Source organism: Sinohyriopsis cumingii, chromosome 4 (genome assembly GCF_028554795.1).
Source record: "Sinohyriopsis cumingii isolate HCF-2022 chromosome 4, ASM2855479v2, whole genome shotgun sequence".
Classification (NCBI taxonomy): domain Eukaryota; kingdom Metazoa; phylum Mollusca; class Bivalvia; order Unionida; family Unionidae; genus Sinohyriopsis; species Sinohyriopsis cumingii.
Window position 1 is genome coordinate 14,645,021 of NC_142964.1, and position 24,795 is coordinate 14,669,815.

General features: G+C 35.5%; 1 protein-coding gene across 1 annotated transcript; it reads left to right on the top strand.

The window, feature by feature from the left end:
• The first annotated feature begins 22 nt into the window (after window positions 1–22).
• LOC149800651 (ATP-dependent clpX-like chaperone, mitochondrial) lies at window positions 23–23,056 on the top strand. Its single transcript, XM_089954662.1, has 10 exons — window positions 23–343; window positions 7,730–8,008; window positions 11,097–11,230; window positions 12,146–12,326; window positions 13,741–13,908; window positions 14,251–14,415; window positions 15,161–15,414; window positions 16,625–16,921; window positions 21,376–21,468; window positions 22,408–23,056. The coding sequence occupies exons 1-10, from the start codon at window positions 256–258 to the stop codon at window positions 22,594–22,596; spliced, it is 1,848 nt and encodes a 615-aa protein (XP_089810788.1). The 5' UTR covers window positions 23–255; the 3' UTR covers window positions 22,597–23,056.
• Window positions 23,057–24,795: the final 1,739 nt, after the last annotated feature.

The following is a 24,795-nucleotide window of genomic DNA, read 5'->3' on the forward strand; positions in this document are numbered from 1 at the left end:
GACCTTGACCTTTCATAAAAATAGAACAACTGGAAGATGGCTGACAAAGTGGTAGTTGAATGACCAGATCCAAAATTATTCCTTGAAAAAAGGAGAATTTTGTAACTTAAGACTCAATTGTTAAAACATACGAATTCAAAGTCTACTGTTACAACATTCTGAATTATAATTACATCTGCGTATGTGTTTTTGTTCATGAAACTTGCCTTTTATTAGTTGCGAAACACGATAATACACTTGGTATAAAACGTAAGAATGTGTAGTGCTTTCAGACGTACCTACATACCAAGCAGAACCTTATTCAGAATATCCTGGTTTTGGCCCAGGCAAGTGAAGTTTACTGGTAAGTCTCTCGTCACATACTTTGGTTTGTTTTATTCTTAACATTTTGTTTTAGTAAAGGAAAAAGTTTGGTAAGGTCTCATTTGGGCTTTTAAAGTAACAGTTGTCCGATAAATTAACCCCACAGATCTATAATATAATCTTCATGTCACCAAAAGAACCCTTCAGCAGACGGTAGCTGCACAGCCACGAGAAATACTGGAAAGTGTATAACATGTACATCGATGTGTGCAGCCAAATATGGATGCAAATAATTCCAGCTTTTAATGAATAAGTGATAGCCCCTCACCCGAAAATCAATATTATCACGGGTGAAGGGCTGATTTATCGGCCTAAAGTAACAGTTAAAGTATCTGTTATGGTTGGGAGCAGGTCAGCTTGCCCCATTGCAAACTCGCCCCCACTTTTTGTCAACTCACCCCACCATAAATAATAACGTTAACAATAATAAAGTATAACGTAATCATAGATTGTAAGTTTAATTCCTCAAGACAATTCTTCCCAACATAGAGTAATAAATGTTCAATTAGAGATTATCTAACGATGAAATAGTTGCTGTGAAGAAGAAATATAAGAAACTCATAAGACGTACTTTGGTAATAAGTTATTTTAAAATGAAGAATAAAAAAGATACTGTGAAATGTACATAATAATAAATTCTTTCTGTGTTTGTGAGATGTAGACAATCCGATATTAAAGCATTAGAAAATTTAATTGAATCACTGCTGTTTTTAGCATTTATTTTTTACTGTTCTAAAATATTGATTAAGTTGTTCGTCTTTTTTACTGTTAAAAACAATTTGAAAAGAATGTAAAGTTTTTACATGTATGTGGATCAATGTGTTCTTTGTGGGCATTTCATAAGTATGATATATGATTGATTTTAATGCCTTGCTCCTTTTTGTTGTAAATTCTGTTATAATTATTTTTATTACAGTATGTATTCAAAGAAAAGAAGAAAAATAAATTATCAGTACCAAGCCAATCAATTTCTCACTACCAGTAGTAATCATTAGTTAAACAACATGAATTTATACAAGTTTATTTTGTTCTCCAAACTCAAAATCTCTTTAATCCATTTTCTTTCCATTGAGTAATAGTGTTGCTAACAAAAATGGCTTCTTTGTATGTTGTTACAATCAGCAGTTCTCAAAACTCGTAGAATTTAATTGCTTAATTAATTATATAATTCTTTTCCTTCATTTGTTCACAGACCTTGATCACCCATAACAGCTTACACATGTATGACTTTAACGTTTATCAGAGAAGAAAATTTGCTTGTTTTAAACTAACTGTGCATCAATGTGCTCTTTGTTGACATTTCATAATGCATGATATATTTTATTGCCTTGCTCCTTTTGTTCATAAATTGACAACTATGATTATTTTTATTTCAATCTGAGTGCAAAAATAAAACCGTTGGTATTTATCAGGAGGCTTATCTTTTTAATGTGGCATATGCTTGTCTCTGTCTAGTTCATGCTTCTTTCTCATATTATCATCCCAGTAAGATTTCCCCTGGTAGATATAAAAGTTTATGTGAATAAATCAATATCAAATGGAATGAAAACTAGAGAAGTAGCAATATATAAGCTGCATTATTTTTATGGGGCGAGTTGACTCAAAAGTAGGGGCAAGTTGGCACAAACACATTATTTTTATGGGGCACATTGAATGGAAGTGGGGTGAGTTGACTCCAGACAGCCCAGATATCACATTTTGACAGGTTTCCACTTTTTCAAAGTCCTCACAAACTACCAGTGCACTTGATATCACATTTTATTTTACTGAAGAAATATTCTGTAAGTATGAAACATGTATGCAGCATTCAAAGACCTCTTTGTTTGTGCTCATTGCCTGGAAATAATTACTGCAAGAAATAAAGCCAATACAAGTAAAACACGTTATAACACAATTCATTATAATGTGATTCTGCGTATAATGCGATGGCAGCATGGCTCCTATTTTTTCATTTAAGGTGACCTCTCTTTTTCACATCCTAAATAAATGCTCTCAGAAAAGCCAATTATTTGTATCCCTAGCAGATTATATGATCAAGAGGTTAGTTAAAACTAATGGCATTGAAATTTCAATGCACATTTTCTATGGGGAAGTTTTTTGAAAATTTTTATATTGCTCTCCACTTATATCACAATATTATTCCTTGGACCCTGAGCATTGCATTATAACATGTTTTACCTGTGTATGGCAAAGTTGTTTAAGTCGACTTTTACGGTTCCTCCTTCTGGCAAGGTGGAAGCCACACTGAGATTCTTGATCAATCCTGATCCATCTAGGACCAGTTTTTCACCACCATTTGCTTTGGTGGATGAATCAAAATAGATTCCTGAAAGGGGTTCCCATGCATGCACCCGATCCCCACTCCTATCTGTTTGCAGATGCATCAGATTCAGGCTGGTGAGCCCATTTAGAGCCAGAGGGCATAATTCTCCATGGTTCCTGGACTCAGGCCAGAATGCCTTTCCACATCAACAACTTAGAAATGAAAGCAGTATTTTTAATATTACAAGGATGCATTGGCCTAATAAAGGGCTGATGTGTCATGGTCTCGTCAGACAACACACGTCATAGCCTACCTACAACATCAAGGAGGCACACATGCCCCTTCTCTTTGCTTGGAGGTCTGGAACCTTTTCCTCTGGGCAGCCATATCCAAGTTTGCCACATTCCAGCCAAGATGAACATATTAGTGGACAACCTGTCCAGAACAGACCGAGCCAAATGGTTTCTTCACCTTTAAGTAACAGTCCATATTTTCCCTTTGGGGAAGACCTCTAGTAGACCTGTTTGCAACCAAGCTCAACAACAAACTTCCTTTTTGCATGTCTCCTGTCCCAGATCAGAAAGCATGAGCAGTTGATGCATTCAGTTTCCAGTGGGATCGCCTGTTTGTATATGCCTTCCCACCTTTCTGACTACTACCACAAGTTCTGCAAAGAGTCTGAAGTTCCACTGATTGTATCATTTTCATTGTCGCACTATGGCTGCAATGGCCTGTTTCAACAATCTCCTAGACATCTTGATAGATCGACCCAGATCTCTACCACACAGGATCTCCTGTCATAGCCCACAACATCTCCAACATTCTTCACCTTCATGCCTGGCTCATCTCAAACGATCTCTATGCCAGGAAAAGTTTTCAGACAGAGATACCAGTTGCATCATTCAAGCCAGGAGAGCTTCTGCATCCAAAGTTTATGATACCAGGTGGAGAATCTAGGAAACAAGTTGATCCTATCCATCCTTTTGTAACTTTTATTGCTGATTTCCTGTTGTTCCTCTTTGAGACCAAAAGATGTTCAGTATCCACTATCAAAGGCTATCGAGCTGCCATCTCCAACACACTTAAATTATCACAGGGCACAGACATCGGATCATATCTGTATCTTGCTGATCTTATAAAGTTTTTTTTTTAGCTTCAGAGACTCGTCTCTTGCTCCTCTGTGCTGAGATGGAATCTTTCCTGTGCTCTTTGGTCATTAACCGAAATTCCTTATGAACCATTGAGTGAAGCTTCCTTTTTGGATCTCACACTCAAAACTGTGTTCCTTCTCACACTTACCTCAGCAAGACAAAGAAGAGAAATTCATGCCATGCCTTAGGTGTATGACTCTGTTTCCCTTCTCTACCAACCTGGTTTTCTTGCAAAAAATCAGTTACCTTCAGTAGCCCCCTTACCCAAAGAGATTCCCAGTATCAGTAAAATATGTGCAGGGGATGACCAAGACAGACTTTTATGCCCCGTGCATGCTCTTGGCTTCTCCAAAGAAAAAAAGAAAGGGTAGGAAACATCCCTTTCTCACTGTTAAGGGCTCTGTAGACATTTCAGCTGCCACTATCTCCCGGTGGATTGTCAAGGCAATCAAATGAGTTTAAAAGTCTCTCACCAATCGAGACCTCACCTTTATGACAATTAAGGTCCATGAGGTTCGAGCTGTTGCTACCTACTTTAATCATTCCTCTCTGGAGGATATTATGAAAGTAGATTTTTAGCGCTCCCATAATACATTTTCCTCCTATCTCTGCTCATTAGCACAACAGAATGCAGGCATTTTTTCTTTGGGTCCCATTGTTACAGCACAGCATGTTACTCAAAGAGACACAAATATTTAGTAGAAGTGGACCTCTCCCTCTATGGTGAGTACATTTAATTTCTCTGTTTTTGATCAGTTTAACATCAGTCTACCCTCCTTAATGACAAATTTAGCTAAGTAATAATGACATAAGTAATTGCTGCTATTAAAATATAGTTTTTTGTGGAGTGGTAAAACTAATTTTAATTGTTCAATACTTACCTGTTGCTATTGCCAAATACCCTTCTTCAACCCCTCCCTGATGTCTTGAACAATTGATGTCATATAAGAACATCTACCTTCTGTGCATGGCCTGTGGCAGAGTGGTGTGCAAAAGGTCAAAGGGTCATACTGACTTTTTCTCCACTCTGGGAGGATGTATTCATATCATACAGACGGTATATTTTTGGCATGAAAATAGATAGCTAAGCAATAGCGACAGGTAAGTATTGCATAATTAAAATTAGTTCCCCCCAACCCCCTCCCCTACATTTCTATTACACAGACTGATCTACTGGTTGGTTATATTTAGCAACTATGTGTATAAAGGGCAGTTAGTATTAACAATGTGCTCTTATGTTCCATTTGCTTATTGGAATTATGAGTACTTTAGTATTACAAATTTTGATGAGGTATCTGTTTATGGATTTCATTGTTGCTCAAAACCATGAATTTAAAGAGCCAAATTGATGTAAAATTAGCCACATATGATTAAAAAAAGCCTCTCTCCCCATATTTTTTTATAACTATCTCATGCCTAGAGACCTGCATGGCTGTTTGATAAATCAACATTGTTTCTGTAATCTGGTGATAAAATATTAACTTTTACATATGTTTTTTTTTTGTTTTATTTTGACATTTTAAAAATGAATTTTAATGCATTTTTTATTGTTTCATCAGACACATATCAGTATAGTATCCGTTCAGTGTAATTTCCTTGTAATGCCTTGATATGTTGAGATAAGTAATTATAGAAATAAATGAGAAGAGCCATAAGGTATTCAAACAATGATACCATTGCAGTGTTGCATATTGAGTGCTGGCTCACAGTTCCCTGTAAATTTTCACCATATATCCCCCGAATCTTAACCCTGTTCCTCCACCCATCCCCCATGCATTTTTTTTCTATCAGATGAAGATTAAAAGATACATGTTCACCTTTTAATTAGTTAATGCCCATTCATGTCTCTGCTGGTACTCGCAGTGGCCAGAGTCATGAAAAGTGATAAAAACTGTAAGATGATAAGGAATATCTATTTTTAAAGCAATTTATCTGGCATAGAAATTTTTGAGATTTGTTGTTGTGGGGTTTAATGCCATTTTTCAGCACAATAGGCTATCAACATTTGTGGTAGCCAGACTAGTTGCAGTGTACAGTGTTTGATTGCCAATAGTTTAACCTATTTTCATGATTAATTCAACCCTGCAGCAAGGAAGATTAGTTTATTTTGAGGTTGAAACATGTTGGTGTTGTAGAGTTTAATGCCATTTTTCAGCACAAGATTGGCTATACATGGTGGCCAGTATAAATGGTGGAGGAAGAACCAGGCAAAACCCCGGAAAGAACCACCAAACCACAAGAAGCTACTGACAAGCTTTCTCACATACCTACATATCCAAGCCCGAGACTCAAACCCATGAGGTTAAAATAAAGACATAGTAAAAGAAATTCATCACTTAATTTATGATTTTTTAGTTCTGAAAGACAATAGTAAATTCACAAAATACAGATATTTCTTATAATAAAGGATAATAGATCACGATTGTACACCAGAGTTATAGGAGAGCAAGATCTGGAATGGAAAAGTCCATTCTGCAGGTCATTTCAAGTTAACCAGATCTTGAAACATGTCAGTGGTTTGAGGAGCTATTTGAGCACGTGATTTAAGTGTCCCAGGAAAATATGATAGCATAGTGAGGATGACAAATTTCATGGTAAAGGTGGCAAAACTGTTGAAGCAAATAAGGTCATATCATTTTTATAGCCCAGCTAGGTCAGGTATTAGAGTGGTCATTGATCAATACATGTCAATAACTAAGTTTATTTTTTATTTTATTTTTTGTTATCAAAACTACATTAGTGGGGAAAGAGACACAGTAGTAACTCTTTCCACTGGTGCAGGGCCTGAGTTATCAAAGGCACTCCCCTTTACAGATCACAGACATATTGCCTCTGTCTGTGTGGGTTCAAGTCTCAACTTGACCTACATGCCTATATGAGAAAGCTTGCCAGTAGCTTCCCGTGGGTCAGTTGTTGTTCCTCCACCAAATATTTTGGCCAAAATGTATAGTCTATTATATGCTGAAAAATGGCATTAAATCCACAAAACCAAATCTGCAGGCAACAGTATCAATAGTTTATTAAGGTTTGGGAAATATTTTTTTGTGCTAATGTTTCCTAAACTCCTCAATAAATTCACATCTTGCCATGATTCATTCTGATTCTAATACAGTTCATTCTATGTCATGCTTCTTCCCCTTATGACCTTGGACTCAAATGACATTGTATTAGAAAATTTATGTTAAGGTTCTTATTTATCATTGTTTCATTTGATTATATGTAGACCCTTTGATTTTCTTCATACAAGGATGAATCATTTGTGAAGCTAAAAAATTTATTGATACTTCAAGTGGGTCAGGGTCACCGTCATTTAAAATGCAATACCTTATTGTATTTCCCTCATACTTGGGATGAATCAGTTCATTATGTAACATGCTGTCTCAGCCTTTTGACCACAAAGTCGCAGTCACACATTTTACAGAAATGCTTTGATCATGGATTAGTTTTACTGGCCCTGTTGCTTTGTTTTCTGGACTGAAGTCATATTTATCACATGTGAAGATGGTCAGTTATGTACAGTAGTAGTCACCATTTTTATACATCCTTGTTATGACTCAGCCAGGGTTCAAACCTGCAAATTTCTGCATTTGCGGCAGACACACAAATGCCTTAGACCACAAGAGCAGTACAGGGGGGAGAAGTGCTCAATTGCCATCTTGCTGAGCATTATGAATTATTTTCAAGTTTTAATACCGCTCTTACTAGTCATTCTGGAACTTAGATATATTACTTGATATCTTTTGTTTACACACAGACAGTACTTTGCAAGCTACACAGATTCAGGCATGCTGATACTTAATGCACTGGCAAATCTGGGTATAAGCGGTTTGTTAGTTGTAATCAGTTGAAAAAGCAACACAGATGCCAGTCCATTATGTAACAGAACATCAAGGTCTATGTTGTTTTCATGTTGACTCAACTTACAAGCAAGTATATATGGTACTTTTCTCAGCTTCAGATCTTCGAAAGAGCCAAGCCCTTGGAGTGCAGCTGGATACTGCATGGGGCAGGTCCATCAGTACAACAACAGTGTCTCATAGATACATTGGAGGCTCTCGAGATGGCAATGGAGGAGATAAGAAACCCACAAATGGTGGGGGTACCACTGGAGACAAAGGATTCAAAACAGTAGGAGGTAGTGGAGGAGCAGGAGGGGACAAGAAGGGAGGAAGTGGACAACTCCGCTGTCCTAAGTGTGGTGATCCATGTACCCATGTTGAGACTTTAGTTTGTGAGTATTGATGTTGAGATAACAATATTTACTGTTCGTAAGACGGAGAATAAATGAAAACTCATTGACTGCATGTGGAGTATTTATGTTGACTTGCTCATTGTTAAATATAATCATGTTTGTTTTTCAATTAGTGCATCTCTTTCTTTGTCACTTACAATGAGGATACATCATTACATATGATGTGGACTGCTCTGGTGGAATAGTGGTTAGAGTGTCCGCCTCTAATGTGGGAGGTCATGGTCTTCGAACCCCGGCTGAGTCATACCGAAGACTTATAAAAATGGTACTAACAGCTGTTTTGCTAGGTGCTCAGCATTAAGAGGTTAGTGTTAGGACTGGTAAGCTTCGTGTCATGATAATGTTTTTGGGTGTGACATCATGCTACATGTTTGCAGCATGATGGCTCAGTGCTAGACATCACTATAAGCTGCCACACTGCAGACATCATAGCGATATAACTGAAAAATATTTAAGCAATGTTAAATATCCAGATGACACATGCAGTTAATGTGGTCTTAATTTATTTTTGAATCTCAGAGCCTTTATTGAAGAGAAGTATTTTGTTTTAGAATTTTCAGTGTATAGTTGGTTTTAGGCATCATTGCTAATGTTACCTGGTACTGCATAAAGAAAGGTAATAATGAAAATAGATTCATTAATGGAGAAGGAGAGTTCCTTTTACATGAACTTTAATAACTTAATACCATTCTTTCCCATTTAACATGGACACATTCAACTCATCCTCATGGAAAAAGTCCTCATAATGTTAAAATTGAGACCACGTTGTAATATGGTTTTATCTTACAGGGAGTGTAGGTTCCAACTTACCACCTGATTTCTGGTAAATAACTGTACTATTTGTCTTTTAACATTTTAAATTTTGTATGAAAAGCTCTTTTCTCTCACATGATTTTTAGAAATTTGTTACTACAACAAAATTGTGATTGTAAATTATGGCACATATGACAGTAGCACTTGATTACTCAAGGAAATCACCCCCTTAATGTTATACCAACTTGACCACTCTTCTCTGGTGCTGAACATTTGCATTTTTTAAACGTTGAATGTTCAAGTGTGAATCAGATGCATAGTTAAATGGATGGTTTCCAATTATTGAAGCTCATGTAAAGAGAGTTCCATTTAAGGTCTTTTGTAGAAATAATTTTAGATTACCATTTGCAGTGCCATTCATAAACAACTAAACACTTTAAACTGCACCTAATTGTTCATGCAAATTTTTTAAAAGGGCATCCAGAAAGCAATGCATGTTTAAGACGAAAGGGAAAATAAGCTTCTAGAAAAGTGTTAATAATCAACACAGAAGAATAAAAGAAGAGTATTCAGATTCTTGTGAAAAAAAGCTGGAAAGGACACAGTTATGTTTATTGGACATCATGTGCCAATTTGAGTATGTCTCGTGGCAGGAGATATGATTGCCATCATCATGTGAAACGGAAAAGAATTTCCAAGAATTATGTCAATTTGAGAGATAGCAACAAGCCATTGAGCTGCATAGGGTTTGGAACTAGAGTTTGTGCAACTGTACTAGTGGTAAATAAGTCTATGCGTACTTTACAAACTTTTCAGCTGAACATAATGCATATTGTCGATGCATCAAACTTTTAATTATGTTTTCCAGCTTTACAATAGCAGTTATTGATATTTTGTTACACCTTACTGAAAACTGGTCAATCTTATGGAAAAAACTCAACTGCCTTACTGAGACAGACTCATCAGGGTTGGCATTTAGCATTTGATATTTTTTGTGAGCCACGATGAAAATATTGCAATTGTGCTTATCAAGGCATGCATGATGTGTGGGTATTATGTCAAATAGAGTACTTACAGTAATCATACACAACCAGGGTGTTATCTTTCACCTTCTTTTCTGCAGGAAGGGATCAGAGATCGAATATTCTGATAGTTTTGGTACTTTTTAAAATATTTTTCAACCAAATTCATAGCTAATGAGAAAATGATAACCCAACACCAGTAGCCCTCTAAATCTAAATCAGATCTTAGTAAGTTGCCCATCTGACTTGTTGAATAAGAGTCTTACCTATGTTTAGAATGCCTATGAAATGCTTCATTTTCATTTTAAAGTTTTGAGAGACACTGGTAAAACATAAAAATTCACCCCTCTGCTGGGGCTCCATTTGTTATATCCCTCTTTTTTATGAAGCTCATGTGCATGATTGCATCAAAAGCTATGATATTTGTGTACAAAATGAAGCACATGACCAATGAATGGGAACAGTACTATTTCTGTTCTCTGTATTTCAGTGGTTATATATAATTGTAATTAACAATGACTTGTTTTACATAAATAGTAATGAGCTGTCTAATGCTCATGCCGACTGGGTAATGCAGCACAGCTTGAAGATATTGAACAGTATATATACCGATGTTTGACAGTTAAGCTAAGCTAGGTGATTACTGATCACCAATACAATGAGTCATTTTAAAGCATTTATATATTTTTTTTTTGGTCTTTAAAGAATAGCAGTTTCAGCATTGTGTCATTGTAATATCAAAAACAATACAGCTCTTTGGGCTTTTTTTGTCTTTAAAGAATAGCAGTTTCAACATTGTGTCATTATAATATAAAAAACAATACAGCTCTTTGGGAAAGTGTTTACCAGTTGTTGTTGTTAGATTTAACACCATTTTTCAGCACGCAATAGGCTATACATGGCGGCCAGTATTAACGGTGGAGGAAGAATCCGGGAAATCCCTGGAAAGAACCACCAACCCTTGAGAGGCTACTGGCAAGCTTTCTCACATACCCACACTGGCTGAATCTGCGACTCGAACCTACGCAGACAGAGCAAGTGTATACCAGACATTATGCATGCCTTCACAGCAAATACACATTATATTTGTAACATATTTTTGAAGTTATGACTCCTGGGTCAGTGGGTGAGGGATGTGTCATTTCTAGAATAGGTGTTTTGGTCTGCCATGGCTAGCCATCAAAGTAGCTCTTAACTGGAGGTTGCAATTATACCACTGAATTCGTAAGTCTCTATCATACTAATCCTCTAAATTTTCATCCTCATTTATCTACAGTGTTTATTTTCTTCAGCATCAACCCGTTTTGTAAAGTGTGAGAAATGTCACCATTTTTTTGTTGTGCTGTCTGAGTCAGACTCAAAGAAGAGCATTAAGGATGGCAAGGAAGAAAAACAGAAAAAGAAGCCTCCCCCTACTCCCAAAGAGGTGAGAGGTTCACTGAAATTAAGAATGTATATTCAGGTTGTGGAAATGGTCTACAAAAGATACTCAGGGGATCACAATAATTTTTTGTATACCCTGGACCACATGATGTAGAGGTACATATGGTTGCTCTGTCTTGTGAATGCATTAAAGTGTTTAATGGATTTCTGTGATATATGCTGTATAGTATGGTTGCCATTTCAACAAATTGCTGTTGACCTGTGATTTTTAGCTTTCTTATCTGTATAGCCAAGTGAGCTTATGGATAGGGCCTGTATCTGCAGTGCATAGTGCATCCATCGGCAGTTGATGTCGTTAATTTCTTCATAAAAGCTACTAGATGAACTTGAAAATGATTCCAGTCTTTACTAAAAAATAAAAGAAAACTTTACAGATCATCTCAAAACTGCTTATAAGAATTTGATCACATATGGCACAAATCTTCCTGGCATGAAGACCTTTCAGATTTATACAAATGGTGCCAATCTATCTTCAGATGTGGTTTCTATTACTAAAAATGTAAAAACCCATTGGTTGTCTGCCAGGGCTCGACAAATATGTTAAAGATTAAGCTGACTTGAAACTGAACTTGACTTGAAATTTGAGATTGCCAAAGAAAATGATGAGATAATATCATGATGAAAATATAAAAAAAACAACAGGGCTATTTTCTTGAAATGGTGTTTACAAATAAACTATTTTGCTTTTTTTTTTGCAATTTTTTATAGACTGCTGTGGAACTAGGTGCATGTTTTTAATCACTATCATGTTTATGATGACTGCTGGAGACCACTAAATGCATCACAGAGGTCATCTTTGTAGTAATTAATTAGTCTGTTTTATATAAATGTTATCATTAAAACTTGTTGCGGAATGGATTTTAAACAAAGTAAAGTGTTATCTTTTATTTTATTCCAGATTTATGAATACCTCAACAAGTGGGTAGTGGGCCAAGATCGAGCCAAGAAGGTTCTTGCAGTAGCAGTGTACAATCATTACAAGAGAATCAATCACAATCAGCCTTCTAGTTCCTCATCCTCACAGCCAAAATCTACAGAGCTCACAATTCCAGAACCCAGGAGCTTGCTTTCTCCCAGGGGTAAGAGTTTAGGCATCTGCCTACCTAGATGTACATGTTTTATCCCTTTATGATAAATTACCATTACACATGCATTACATGATGACTATTACTCCTAATGTATTGGAAAGGGAGGAGTTTGATGTGGCAATACTGGACTTGAGTCTTCATCTGGGTCTAGTGTAAATGTTAAAGTGTCTATTTGATATGCAGAGTAAGATTATCTCCCCTACAACAGGGTCGTGATTATCTCCCACGAGGCAGGGTCTTGCTACTAGTGTATTATTCATTGTAGCAATGCATTTGAGCTTTTTAACTCTTCTTCTCTTGATGATAAACATAGTAAAAACAGTTTTATGAAACTAATCGGTTCCACAATTTCTAATACAGGAATTAGCTTAGAAACTTAAATGATAAGTTAGGTGGACACTGCAGTCCATTGTGAGGGAAGGCAATTAAAATCCCATCATCCACCACACACCAAGCCGAGCTGGTAGAGCAGGAGTAGAATATGAGGCATACTTAATATGGTTTTTTTTTGTTTATTACAATGTTCAAAATGTATTTTATAACCAATCTGACTAAAATCACATCTCTGCTGTCCTACATGAAGATCTGATGACGACCGTTTAAGGGTCATGTTCTGGTGACCTTGGAATTAGCCAATGGGAGTTCAGCTTTCAAAAAATGAAAGTGAATCAAATTGTTTGGTACACATTCATACTTGTCATCCACACCACTAAGTCTCCAAATGTGAAGATAAAAGACTTCATCTGATTGGTTGATAAAATTAGTGATTATGGTAATAACATAGGTTACCAGGACAAAGCCCCCAAGCGGTGGCTGTCAGATCTTTATGTATAACAGTGGAGATCTGATTTTAATCAGATTGATTTATAAAATGATTCTACATTGTTATTATAACACACAAGATGAGCCAGTATATTAATTTTTTAAATATTTATATTGAAAAGAAGAATTCCTCATTTGGAAACCAAAAATTTGAGTATTTTCCAATATAATATATATGGGATAAGATTTCTTATCCATAATTTGGATAAATTCATTTTGCAAAATGATTAGCCTGTAAGAAGTTTTTTGATAATTCCAGCACAGAATTGGTGGCCATTTCCGAGAGTAATTTCCAAATATGAACCAACAACACATTATTCATGAATCCAATATAACCAGAATACCTCTTGCAGTTCAACATGGATGGGATCTGTCATCGTTTTTTTTCATAGACCATACAAAAAATGAGGTTTGACTCAAAGAAACATAGCTTTTCACAGTCGTTAATGTGCAGATATATTGTATTGGTGATGTTATTCAGATATGTTGTGTTTATTACCAAAAAAGTAGGTCATGTACAAAATTATGACAGAAAATGCCATTATTAGATTATTTGCCATGAACTGTAAAAATTACATTACAGAGCTCCTGCAGATAGCTGTCAGTGGTCATGGCAGTCCATTAGGGCCAAGTCCTCCTCAGCAGCAGCAGCAAGAGTCAGGGGAGTGGAACACAGACATCCTGGAGGCAACCACTCATGACCTCAAGCTGGAAAAAAGCAACATTCTAATGCTAGGACCTACTGGCTCAGGTAGGGACAACAAGTGCAAGGGGTTAAAAACAAAAAGTATAGATCCACCCATCCATTTGGGCAGATTCCTGAATTTGTATATATGCTAGTATTGCAAAGCTGTTAATTGCATGGGATGTTATTTTCATGTTATTGTAATTATTTTACAAAATTATATTTTTTTCTGTCTGAAATATGATGGCAGGAGTATATTTTATCATAGCTGCAGTAACATCAGTTTCTACATTGATGAAGATTGTGACTTTTCCCACACACTTTTCCTCCCTTCCAAGCATCTTAAAGCACCTAATACAAGCCTCTGCGGTACAATATTTATCAGAGCTCCTTTCTTCTTTATTTCAGGTAAAACGTTGCTAGCTCAGACACTAGCCAATTGCCTAGATGTTCCTTTTGCAATATGTGATTGCACAACATTGACCCAGGCTGGTTATGTGGGTGAGGATATTGAATCTGTGATAGCCAAACTTCTGCAGGATGCTAACTACAGTGTGGACAAATGTCAGCAAGGTACAGGCAAAACGTTTCTTTTAAAGTTTCTGAGGGAATGGTGTTGTCAGAGCTGTATTGGCATAAATTACTAAAATCTGCAAAGTTGAGTAACATTTTCAGATAGCAATTCATTTAAATAACAACATATTTTGCAGTTTCTGTGCTGTTTTCTGGTCTTAAAGCTGTAGATGTCTAGTGTAGAGTATTTTTGAGGTTCTATAAATGATATAATGAACTCAATTCCTTAACAACAGAACATGCAAAAAGGTACAGCTTTGCAAGAAAACTTTAATGAGAGTGTGAATTGACTAAAGTTAAAACTAGAGCCAGATAGAATGGATAGTTCATAGTTAAGTCATTTCCAGTACACCAGATAATTTAACTAATTAATATTCTTTCAGAGCAGAACTTTGCAACTGCTTATAGCTTCTAGCATCAACCTAGTTGGAGTTAATGGGAGAAGGAAATCTTTCATTTCATTGCAGGATTTACAAGTGATATGATATTTGCAGAGTCAGATTTATATATATTTTATTGTTGCATTTTATGGCACTTGCAAAATAAAGAACTATAGGTATTAATGGCATGTAAATGAGATTGAGATAAACTTTCATTGATTGCAAAAACATAATGCAATACTTGCTTTTCATAAATATGATGTGGCTATATTTTCACAAGTGTATGAATGGAAACAGGGAAAATTCATGTTGTAAATGGTTTCTCTGCATGTATAAATGCAAAACATACATCTTCTCTTTGACAGGTATTGTTTTCCTGGATGAGGTGGATAAAATTGGCAGTGTTCCAGGTATACATCAGCTTAGAGATGTTGGGGGAGAAGGAGTACAACAGGGCATGCTGAAAATGCTAGAGGGTACAGTTGTCAATGTCCCTGAGAGGAACTCAAGAAAACTGCGAGGAGAAACTGTCCAAGTTGATACAACTAATATTCTCTTCATTGCATCAGGGGCTTTCAATGGTCTGGACAGAATCATCAGTCGCAGGAAAAATGAGAAGGTATTCTTCATTGTAGTTTAGTATAGAAACTCAAATACTGATGCTCCTGGTTCTTCAGACTTATTAAATCATAGATTTGAGGTCATAATTTGTCATTTTTCAGATGGAGACTGTAATCTTTCTATTTTAACATTACAATTAGCAAACTCAGTAATTTCAGCATATTTTGAACATAATTTTCTTGGGTTTTATTTGTTCCTTGTCATTTTATTGCATCACTAATGTATATTGCTTGAACTGTTGACTGTTTTTGACAAGTTGAGTCATCTTGTTTTATTTTCTAAAAGTTTATGATTGCAAAAACTTTGTATATTACTAAAAATGCATGTGGGCAGCTAAAAATTCTCTTAATAATATACATTTCTTGAATGGCTTCTCGAATCTAGCCAAAGACTTTGAACTTTTTCTAGATTTTATTGATGCAGAACACACATTTAGACCATTGTAAAATAAAATAACTTGCTGCTGTGATTTTTTTTATTTTTTTTTTATTTTTTACTTAAAAATGGAGAAAAATATTAATTTAATTTTATCTTAGGATTACATATAGCATGTCAAAATATATTGCATCTGCTTGATGGAATGCCCACACCACCCTCTCCGTAAATCTATTTTTATGTACATTTTTTAATGAATTTTATATTGAACAAGAGTCCCCAGGTGGTTTTAGGCACTTTCCTTTGCAGATCACGTACACACCTCAGTGTCTGTTTAAATTTGAGGCTCAAATTGATGAATTTACTTATGTGAGAAAACTTACCAACAGCTTCCTTTGAGTTAGTGTTCATTATGGGGGTGTTCCTTGGTTCTTTTTCCACCAGATATACCTTCCACCATGTATTGCTGATCATGTGCTGAAAAATGTCGTTAAACCCAACGCAGCCAAACCAAATATATATATATATTGAGTAAACTTGCCTTAAGGGGTCAGATTTCTTTTTTACTGGGAATAATAGAGCTGACCCATTTATTATTTATTCATGTTGACATCCCGATTCCCTGTCTCAACAATTTTGCTCGTGGAAATCTTGAAGCCGGGAGCAAGTGTAGAAATCCATTAGATAGGTCTTGAGTTAATTCTGTTGGAGGCAAAAACCTATCAAATGAATATATTACTAATGAGAATGCTATTTGAACAACGCATTTTATTTATTTATTTATTTATTTGGAAAGAAGAATTTTACATCGACTAAAATTATTTATATTACAGTACCTAGGCTTCAGTGTTAATGTAAGTAGCCAGGGCAGAAGAGCAGCAACAGAGGCAGACCTAAAGCATTATGGTGAAAACATTGGTGCTAATTCAGAGAATGATGAACGTGATACCCTTCTACAACAGGTGGAGGCTCGTGATTTGATTGAGTTTGGCATGATTCCAGAATTTGTTGGCAGACTGCCAGTTGTTGTGCCATTCCATAGCCTTACAAAGGACATGCTTGTAAGAATTCTAACTGAACCCCGAAATGCTCTGGTGCCACAGTATCAGGCTCTTTTTACCATGGATAAGGTAAGAAATATGGTGCACATCTTGCATGTCCTGAATGAATCTTTCACACTTTAATCTGTTTAGAAATATATATTTATTTTGAATCACTATGTCCTTCATTGCTTGAACTCCTTTCTGTTTAAGTAGAAATTATTTTGTTTAATTGATTTCAGAGGTCAAAACTTTCTACAGTATATCTAGTTCTTCGGGGTTCCATTTAGAGATTGCATGTATTAGTTAAATATGACACGTTGGCTGAGAAGAGCTTCCTTTTATTAAAGTAAGTTATTTAGTATTCATTTTCATGTCTGTTCATCCATCCACCCTTCTGTCCATCACATAGTATTGTGACTGCAGGAAGTCCTGCAGTTTTGATGGATTACTGTAAAAATTTGGTCAGTGTGGTATGGTCATCATATGAAAATGCATATGTTTTACCAGTTACTTGCTTTTGCAATTTTTATAAAAGTTATGCAGCTGAATGTAGTGTGTTTGAATGAAGTTATTCTCAGGTTTCAATGGATCACCATGAAACTTGGTAAATGCTATGGTTATCATTCGAAGATGCATATATTAAGAAGTCAGTTTTTACTTGAAATTTAATTAGAGTTATTGCCCTTTTTTCTGCAACTGAATGTAGTGTTTGACAGAATCCTGTGAATGCAACTAGTCTCATGGTGTTTGATGGATCACAATGAAACCTGTTGCATGTTAAGGTCATCATGTAAAGATGTGCATACCAACAAAGTACTCTAATCAAAGTACTCTACTCTTGTGATTTATTTAGAGTTTTTGCCAATTTTTACTTTCAGTTGGCGGTATTATATGACAGAATGTTATGAACTCAATCCATGCTCACAGTTTTAAGTGAATCACCTTGGAACTTTGTACATGGTATGGTCATCATTTTCAGGAAAGACATATCAACAAATTACTGTCCTCTCTCTGTTTTTGCCACTGTACCATAATGATAACCTTTCATAGGTTCTGTTAACTAAATTGTTATAGTGAGGAATATGTACAACAACAAAAAAAACACCTATCTTCAGGAGCCTATTTTCTCTCCTTCTGGAGGTTTGCTGCAGAATGCAGGTTAACTGTATCTTATTTTCATCTTGCTCAGATAAGGATTATAACCATCCTGCCCTCTTTATATGACCCCCAGTACAATAGCAGATGATGATTAAAACCAAAGTGCCCTCCTTTGTGTGGCTGCAGTACAATAGCAGAAGAGTCGTATTGTTTTGGCTGGCTGTCCATCCATCTGCAAGTGTATATCTACTGAATTCTTTTTCTGCAATTACAAAAATCTGTTAGACATGTGTATATATGCATATGCATGAGACCTCAGTAGATTTTCAAAGTATTGTTTAAAAATAATATTTGGTCTTTGCAGATTTGGGGCTATTAAAACAGATTTGGCATTTTCCATCTTTTGGAATTTACTTTTACTGATACTTTAGTGAAAATTTATTTATCTTATACATAACTTTATCTTTTATATTCTGTTTTGTTGTCCTTCATATTTACATTTATTTGAAATGGTTTATCTTCTTGTGGAATTCTTGATTTTTACTTTTTCCATGTTTTAGATATGGCCACTATTGTGCTAAGATGCCATTAAATGACATACAAACATCAATTATGCAGAAGTTGAAATTTGGCATCATATTCTTTATGCACATATATAGATAACCTGGTTAAACTGTTATACCATTTAGATGAATTTTTTTCAAATTAATCTCTCAGGTCAATAATATTGAGGGTGGGATGTAGCTTTTGTTATGACCATCTGTCTTTCTGTTCATGAGCATTTTCATTTCTTAGGCAGCAAGTTCCACTGAGGTATCATTTAATACTGAGAATTTATGCATTCAGTATTTATGTTACCTTGTGTCAGAATAATGTGACTGGATGGGACATCATGCTACATGTCTGCAGAATGATGCCTAGGTGCTAGACATCACTATCCAGTGCCACACTGCAGACATGATAGTGATATGACTGAAATTTTGTTAAAGCTACATTAAAAATCCATATCACACACACACCGGGGAGACAAAGTGTAGCATATACAGCATATACATTGACCATGATAGACCATAAGTGATATAACAATTAAGAGTTCTGAGTTGGATCCTTCACACATGGGGGATATGTGTTTTCTGTGTCTTGGTCTTTGATGTTGGTGGGGACTGCAGTGAGGGCATCATGTTTAACAAGCAAAAAATTGTTTGAATTTGTAACATCATAAAGTTATGCACCCAAAAATGTGGTATTCAAGCGACCATGGCTTTAGAAGAATGTACAGTTGTTCCTCACATAACATGGTCCTTGGTAACACTGGTCTACAGCCAAAATGCTTCAGAAATAAATGTAGTCAAACTTTACTAATTCTGGGTCACTGAGAATGAAAATGATGCTTAAAAATTGTTGATTGGTTCTAGTTTTAAAGATATGATACTGTGTCATTATATACCAGCCCTTGACTTGGGAAAGGCAGAGGATAAGTGAGTTATAATGGGAAGGGATTACAGTTTAAACCAGAAATGACTAAAATACATCTTTGACTGGATCAATGAATAAATCTATGACTGGGTCTGGACAGTACTTGCTTTTTAGGCAAAGCAATAAATGATGTAATCTTAAGCTGGTATTGCATCATACATGATATGAATTGCATCATGTCATTCCTAGAAGTCATGGATGATACAATCAACTAAGCTTACGTCACTCTGCTGAAAAAATTGCCCTATATCAGCTCTAGAAATCATAGTGTTGTGCTCTCATATTTGTTAGTGTTTGATTTTGCAAAAGGAACACATTTTTGTTTGGCCAAAATGAGCAGAGATGCATTGTACTTGTGTGAACATTGCAGATAACTTCTGCTATATTTGTGGTGAAGTGACTTTTGCATCACAAAAGCGCAGTATAACCACTTTGGTTAAGAAAGCCTATCACCTTTATTTTGGCTGCAAAATTGGAGATCAGGACAAGAGGTAGGCCCCGCACATATGCTGCAACACTTGTGCAACAAATAATTGCTAGTCATTGAACAGGAATAGGAAATCTATGCCTTTTTGCACGACCAATGATTTGGAGAGAGCCAACAGATCATATCAGCTATTGTTACTTCTGCATGGTGCCTCCAGTTGAGAAAGGTATGTCAAAGAAGAAAAAGTGGACTGTGAAATATCAGTTGTTGAATTGTCATATTTGAATTCAGCACATCAAACTCCATAATAAATAGCATATTTTATCTTGGAGGCAGATCACGTCTAAAAAGTTGTAGACCAGTAATGATCAGGACTTGAAAATTCACTAGCACAACTAGGAAATAGAATGTGAAAAGTTCCCATGCTTGAGTGAATTTTCCAATATCCCACCTGATCTGGCATGTGCTGATTTAGGGCTGACCAGTGTTTCTCTTTAATGAAAATAATTTTCTGTCAAGACTAATGCTAACTTTGTTCATTGAAGGTCCATCCTTTTTACTAGAAGTTTGTTCTCTATTTGCTTTGGTTAAGCTCATATAAATATTTTGCTCTTCAGTAATAAATGTTGAGAGAGAGACACACACAGAGTTTTTTATTTCTATATAATGGCTTTTTTCTATAGTAGCTATGAGTCTGTTCAAAATTAGTAAAAGTTTTGTACCTTACAGACTTGCTTATAAGTTGAGGCAAACTGCAAACAACAAAGATCCTGATATGCAGTTGTAGAATGCACCTGCACATCAGGGTTCATGTTGTATTTTCCTCTGATTAGTCTTAACAAATGCGCTAGCAGATCTGGGTCTGTGCAGTTTGTAGTTGAACATGACTTATGAGTGAGTATTGACAGTACTTGCCTGATTTTTCAAACCCTGATTATCTTTAAGTTTTGAAATCATCAGTGCCAGAAGTAGGTCACATACACTTATTTTTCATGATTTGGTGACTTGTATATATAAAGCTATTTCTTTTGCTGCACCATCAATATATTGGCATTTGTTTTACCTAAACTCATTAAAATTGATATTTTGGATGTGTCTGTTGAGGTTAACTCAACTATACCAAAACTAGGTCAGTATGACCTAATTTCCTACTTGTGACATTTTTTATTTTATTTGTTACATCATCTGTCTCTATAACCATATTACATGTACCTCTAATCAGAAATTGTTTCAACCTGACTTTGACGTTTGTTTATGCATCTAAATGATTAGTGCAATTGAGGTAATATTTTCTTCCTCTTGATGACTTTGTTATTAAATTAGAATTACAAACAAAGTGAAACAGGTTTCAAACCTGTCCAGACCAGTTTCAATCAGCTCTCATGGTGCATCTTTTTGTAAGACTCTTAACTCCCACTTATCAGTCCTCCATACCAGTCTGTATATTGTAGGATACTTCAGATGTGCTCCTGTCTTGTTTAGTTATCTTTTGAAAAAAATTTAAACTAAAATTTAATATCTGCTTTCTGTTGTCTTACAGTGTCAGTTGGACATCAAACCAGATGCCCTCCAGGCAGTAGCAAAGCTGGCCTTGGAAAGAAAGACGGGGGCAAGAGGACTTAGGGCAATCCTTGTAAGTTTGTCAGTGCCAATCATGGCATAGATCAAAATCATCTAGCCACACACACACAATATATTTAAAAAAAAATAAAGGATGAAACCAAATAAAACATGTTATTTTTGTTTCTAATAGTTGGAGCCTCTGTTAACTATAAATGTAACCTCTACCAGGGACTGGTACTAGTTAACTACTTCTTTGCCTCAATCAAGTCTGAGACTTTACCATTTAGTTTCATGGGTAAAGAGGGATTCCCAACTAATTGTTGAGTCATTTTCAAAATGATGTAGGAAAGAAAAGGTGAAATAATCCAATAAACTCTGTGCAAATTAAAATGTATGCTAATAATTATTACTTTTACTAATGCAAAGCAAAAAAAAAAAACAGTTGAATTGTTACAGCCAACTCTATTAACACTGCATAATAAATGGTTCTGATCCAAAGTCACTGTTAGATTTAAAATTGCACAATTGCTTAACAGGCTTGAGGCAGCTGCTCTGGATATTTGTGCTGTTTCTCATGTCATATGTGTTTGTTGGCTGTGTTCATCTACATTGATGGTTTTGTAATGTACTGACTGTTCTGTTGGAGTGTTTCTTCATTTGCTTGTTTTAGGGGGAGAACCTTTAGACTTTTTCTGAGTCATTTTGCCCCACTACATCCTTCTTTTGTTATGAACATAGTGTCATACAATCATGGAATGAGGGGTGACAACATGTAGGAATTGTGATTAAAAAAAAACCAACACAAACACCAAATTTCCTACAGTACACCAACCAATTTGATTTACATATGGATGATATAGATGCCTTCCCTGACAAGATCAATCACTGGCTTGATTATAGCTAATATTGTGTTAAAAGTGTTAAAAGTGTCAATCCAACATAAACAAAAGTGAACGTTACTGCTCTTTTAGATATATCTCAATGACTCTTTTGTTTTCTTCTTTTCCAGGAATCAGTGCTGCTGAATCCAATGTTTGATGTGCCTGGATCAGACATTAGAACTGTAGTCGTATCAGAAGGAGTCATTATGGGCAAAGAACCCCCAGAGTATATGCATGCCCCAAAAGACGTCAGCACTGAAGCTGATGAAGACAGTGGCATTGAGGATGAAAAGATAGAAATGCATACAAACACATGAAACTGATAAAGAAAATAGACTTCTGTTGTTTGTAATTTAATTAATACATAATGGGTAATGGAGCCTGACAGGACTTTGATCCAAAAATTAAAATGATTAATATTTTATCTGCAGAAAAGGCATTATAATAAAACCTATGAGACACTTCCCATCTTGAGAGACCAGATTCTCAATACATGGATTTTTTTAAATTGATTATATTGTTTTATGACCTGTCATGAGAGACCACCTATTTTTCGAGACTGCTACTTTTTTGGCAGAAGAGGGTGATAATTGATGACAGGTTCTGCTGAACTTGAAAAGAGAAAATGGTTGAAGTGTTAAAGCTGTTTTTGAGATTATCCCTATGGGATAAATTGTACTTGTGATATATATTATTGCATGTACACTGTGTTTATATATTTTAGAAATACAAACCTAAGAGCTGTATCTTTCCAGAAATAAAATGCCGTTAAATAGGTGTTTTGTTTATTCTTATTTTGTAGGTGTCAAGTTGGGTCTAAATGAAAATGGTGCTGATCTGCCATCCCATATGACCATCAGAGTAGCCATCTTGAAATCTTGTTATTGCTACTCATGAATGAAAAATCATATCAGCATGTGGTGTCTAATTTGTCCAAATATGAAAATGATGCAGATCTTGCATCTAATATGACTACCACAGTGGATTTATTGAAAATCTTATTACTCAAGAATATCTGAGAGGATTTAGTATTTGGCAGTTACATGGAAGAAATAGTCTTGTCTCAAAGTCTTAGAATTACTTTTTAGACTGTAGAGCATCATTCTTCAATAAATGTGGTGCATTCATGTATGTCAGTTTCTTAGTCACTTTACCCAAAGAGTTATTCAAGAATGCCAAGAATTAACAAAACATATAAAAGTAGAATGGTCTAAATCTTGGAAATCGTTTCTAAATCAGATTGTATACATGCTTATAAAATGATTCCAGTGGCAAACTGCAGAGACCCAGATCTGTCATCGCATAATGCGTTGGCAGATCTGGGTCTTTGCAGTTTATCAGGAGTAGTCATTAGAACAAACAACATAGGCCCACAGAAGTTTTGTTGTTTGCAGTTTGACTTGACTTATGACTACATACAGTATTTTATCCACTTGAGATGTGAGGCTGTCATCAACAAATTTCCAAGTCCATTTTATGAAGATTCAGCATGTCTTTTTACTAAGAGTTCTTCCACCAAAATGCACTGATTAATCAATAATCTTATAGACTTTTCTGTTTTGTTTGTCAGCCTTGTTTAGCACCTACTTACCATATTGCCTATGGCCAAAGGGAGGGCTATCAGCATGGGCCAGATCATGGTTGGATCATGTCATATATTACAGATCAACTTGGAAATGTTCCCACAACCTGGATTGAAATATAGTTATTTTATGATAACTGTGAACTAAGATATCTCATAAACTTCCATATATACTAGCTAATAAGCTGAGTCAAACTGTAAACAACAAAGATCCTGGTCTACCTTAGCACAATATGCCTGCCAATCAGGGTCAGTGTGGTGTGTTCTACTGATTACTCCTGATTTCTCCTAACAAATGCACAGACCCAGATCTTCCAGTACATTATGCAATGGCAGATAAGGGTTTGTGCAGTCTTATAAGCAAGTACATATGGTACAAGTGCAGCTTAAACTAAAATTTTGAAATTTGCTTTGCTTAAAATCGAGAAATAAATGTGTAAAAAAAAACGTTAATTTTTAGATCTATCACGAAGGATTTAAAATAAATGGGAGGGAGGATGATTGTATATTGGAAAATTCTATCTCTTCTGCTATTTAATATCTTGTGACACATGTACATCTCTTTTATGACTTTCAACTGGACATGTTTGTAATTCATTTTGAGATTAATTTGCTTGTGTTTGAACTGAGCACATTGCCAAATAAGACTTGTTTGTACAGTAAATTTACCAGCCGCTTACAAATCTGTGTATTTTCATTATTTAATATTACTATGCATGATACGATAACAGTCTGATTTGTACAAAAAGTTGGAAATATTCTATGTTTAGTTCATCAAATAACCTTACAGTTTTCATTTCACATTATTGTATTTGGACTTTAGTTAATTCATCATTGTTAAAGAGATACTGTCATTTTAGGACCAGCACCAAAATGTATGATCAGGTGCCAGATAAAAGTATTTAAATGGAAGTTGCAGTTGGAGTGGTTTCTA

Coding starts and splice junctions, on each gene's coding strand:
- LOC149800651 (XM_089954662.1), top strand. CDS start 256: ATGTGTAGTGCTTTCAGACGTACCTACATACCAAGCAGAACCTTATTC. Junction 12,327..13,740: donor GAGCTTGCTTTCTCCCAGGG/GTAAGAGTTTAG, acceptor ATTACATTACAG/AGCTCCTGCAGATAGCTGTC. Junction 16,922..21,375: donor CTCTTTTTACCATGGATAAG/GTAAGAAATATG, acceptor GTTGTCTTACAG/TGTCAGTTGGACATCAAACC.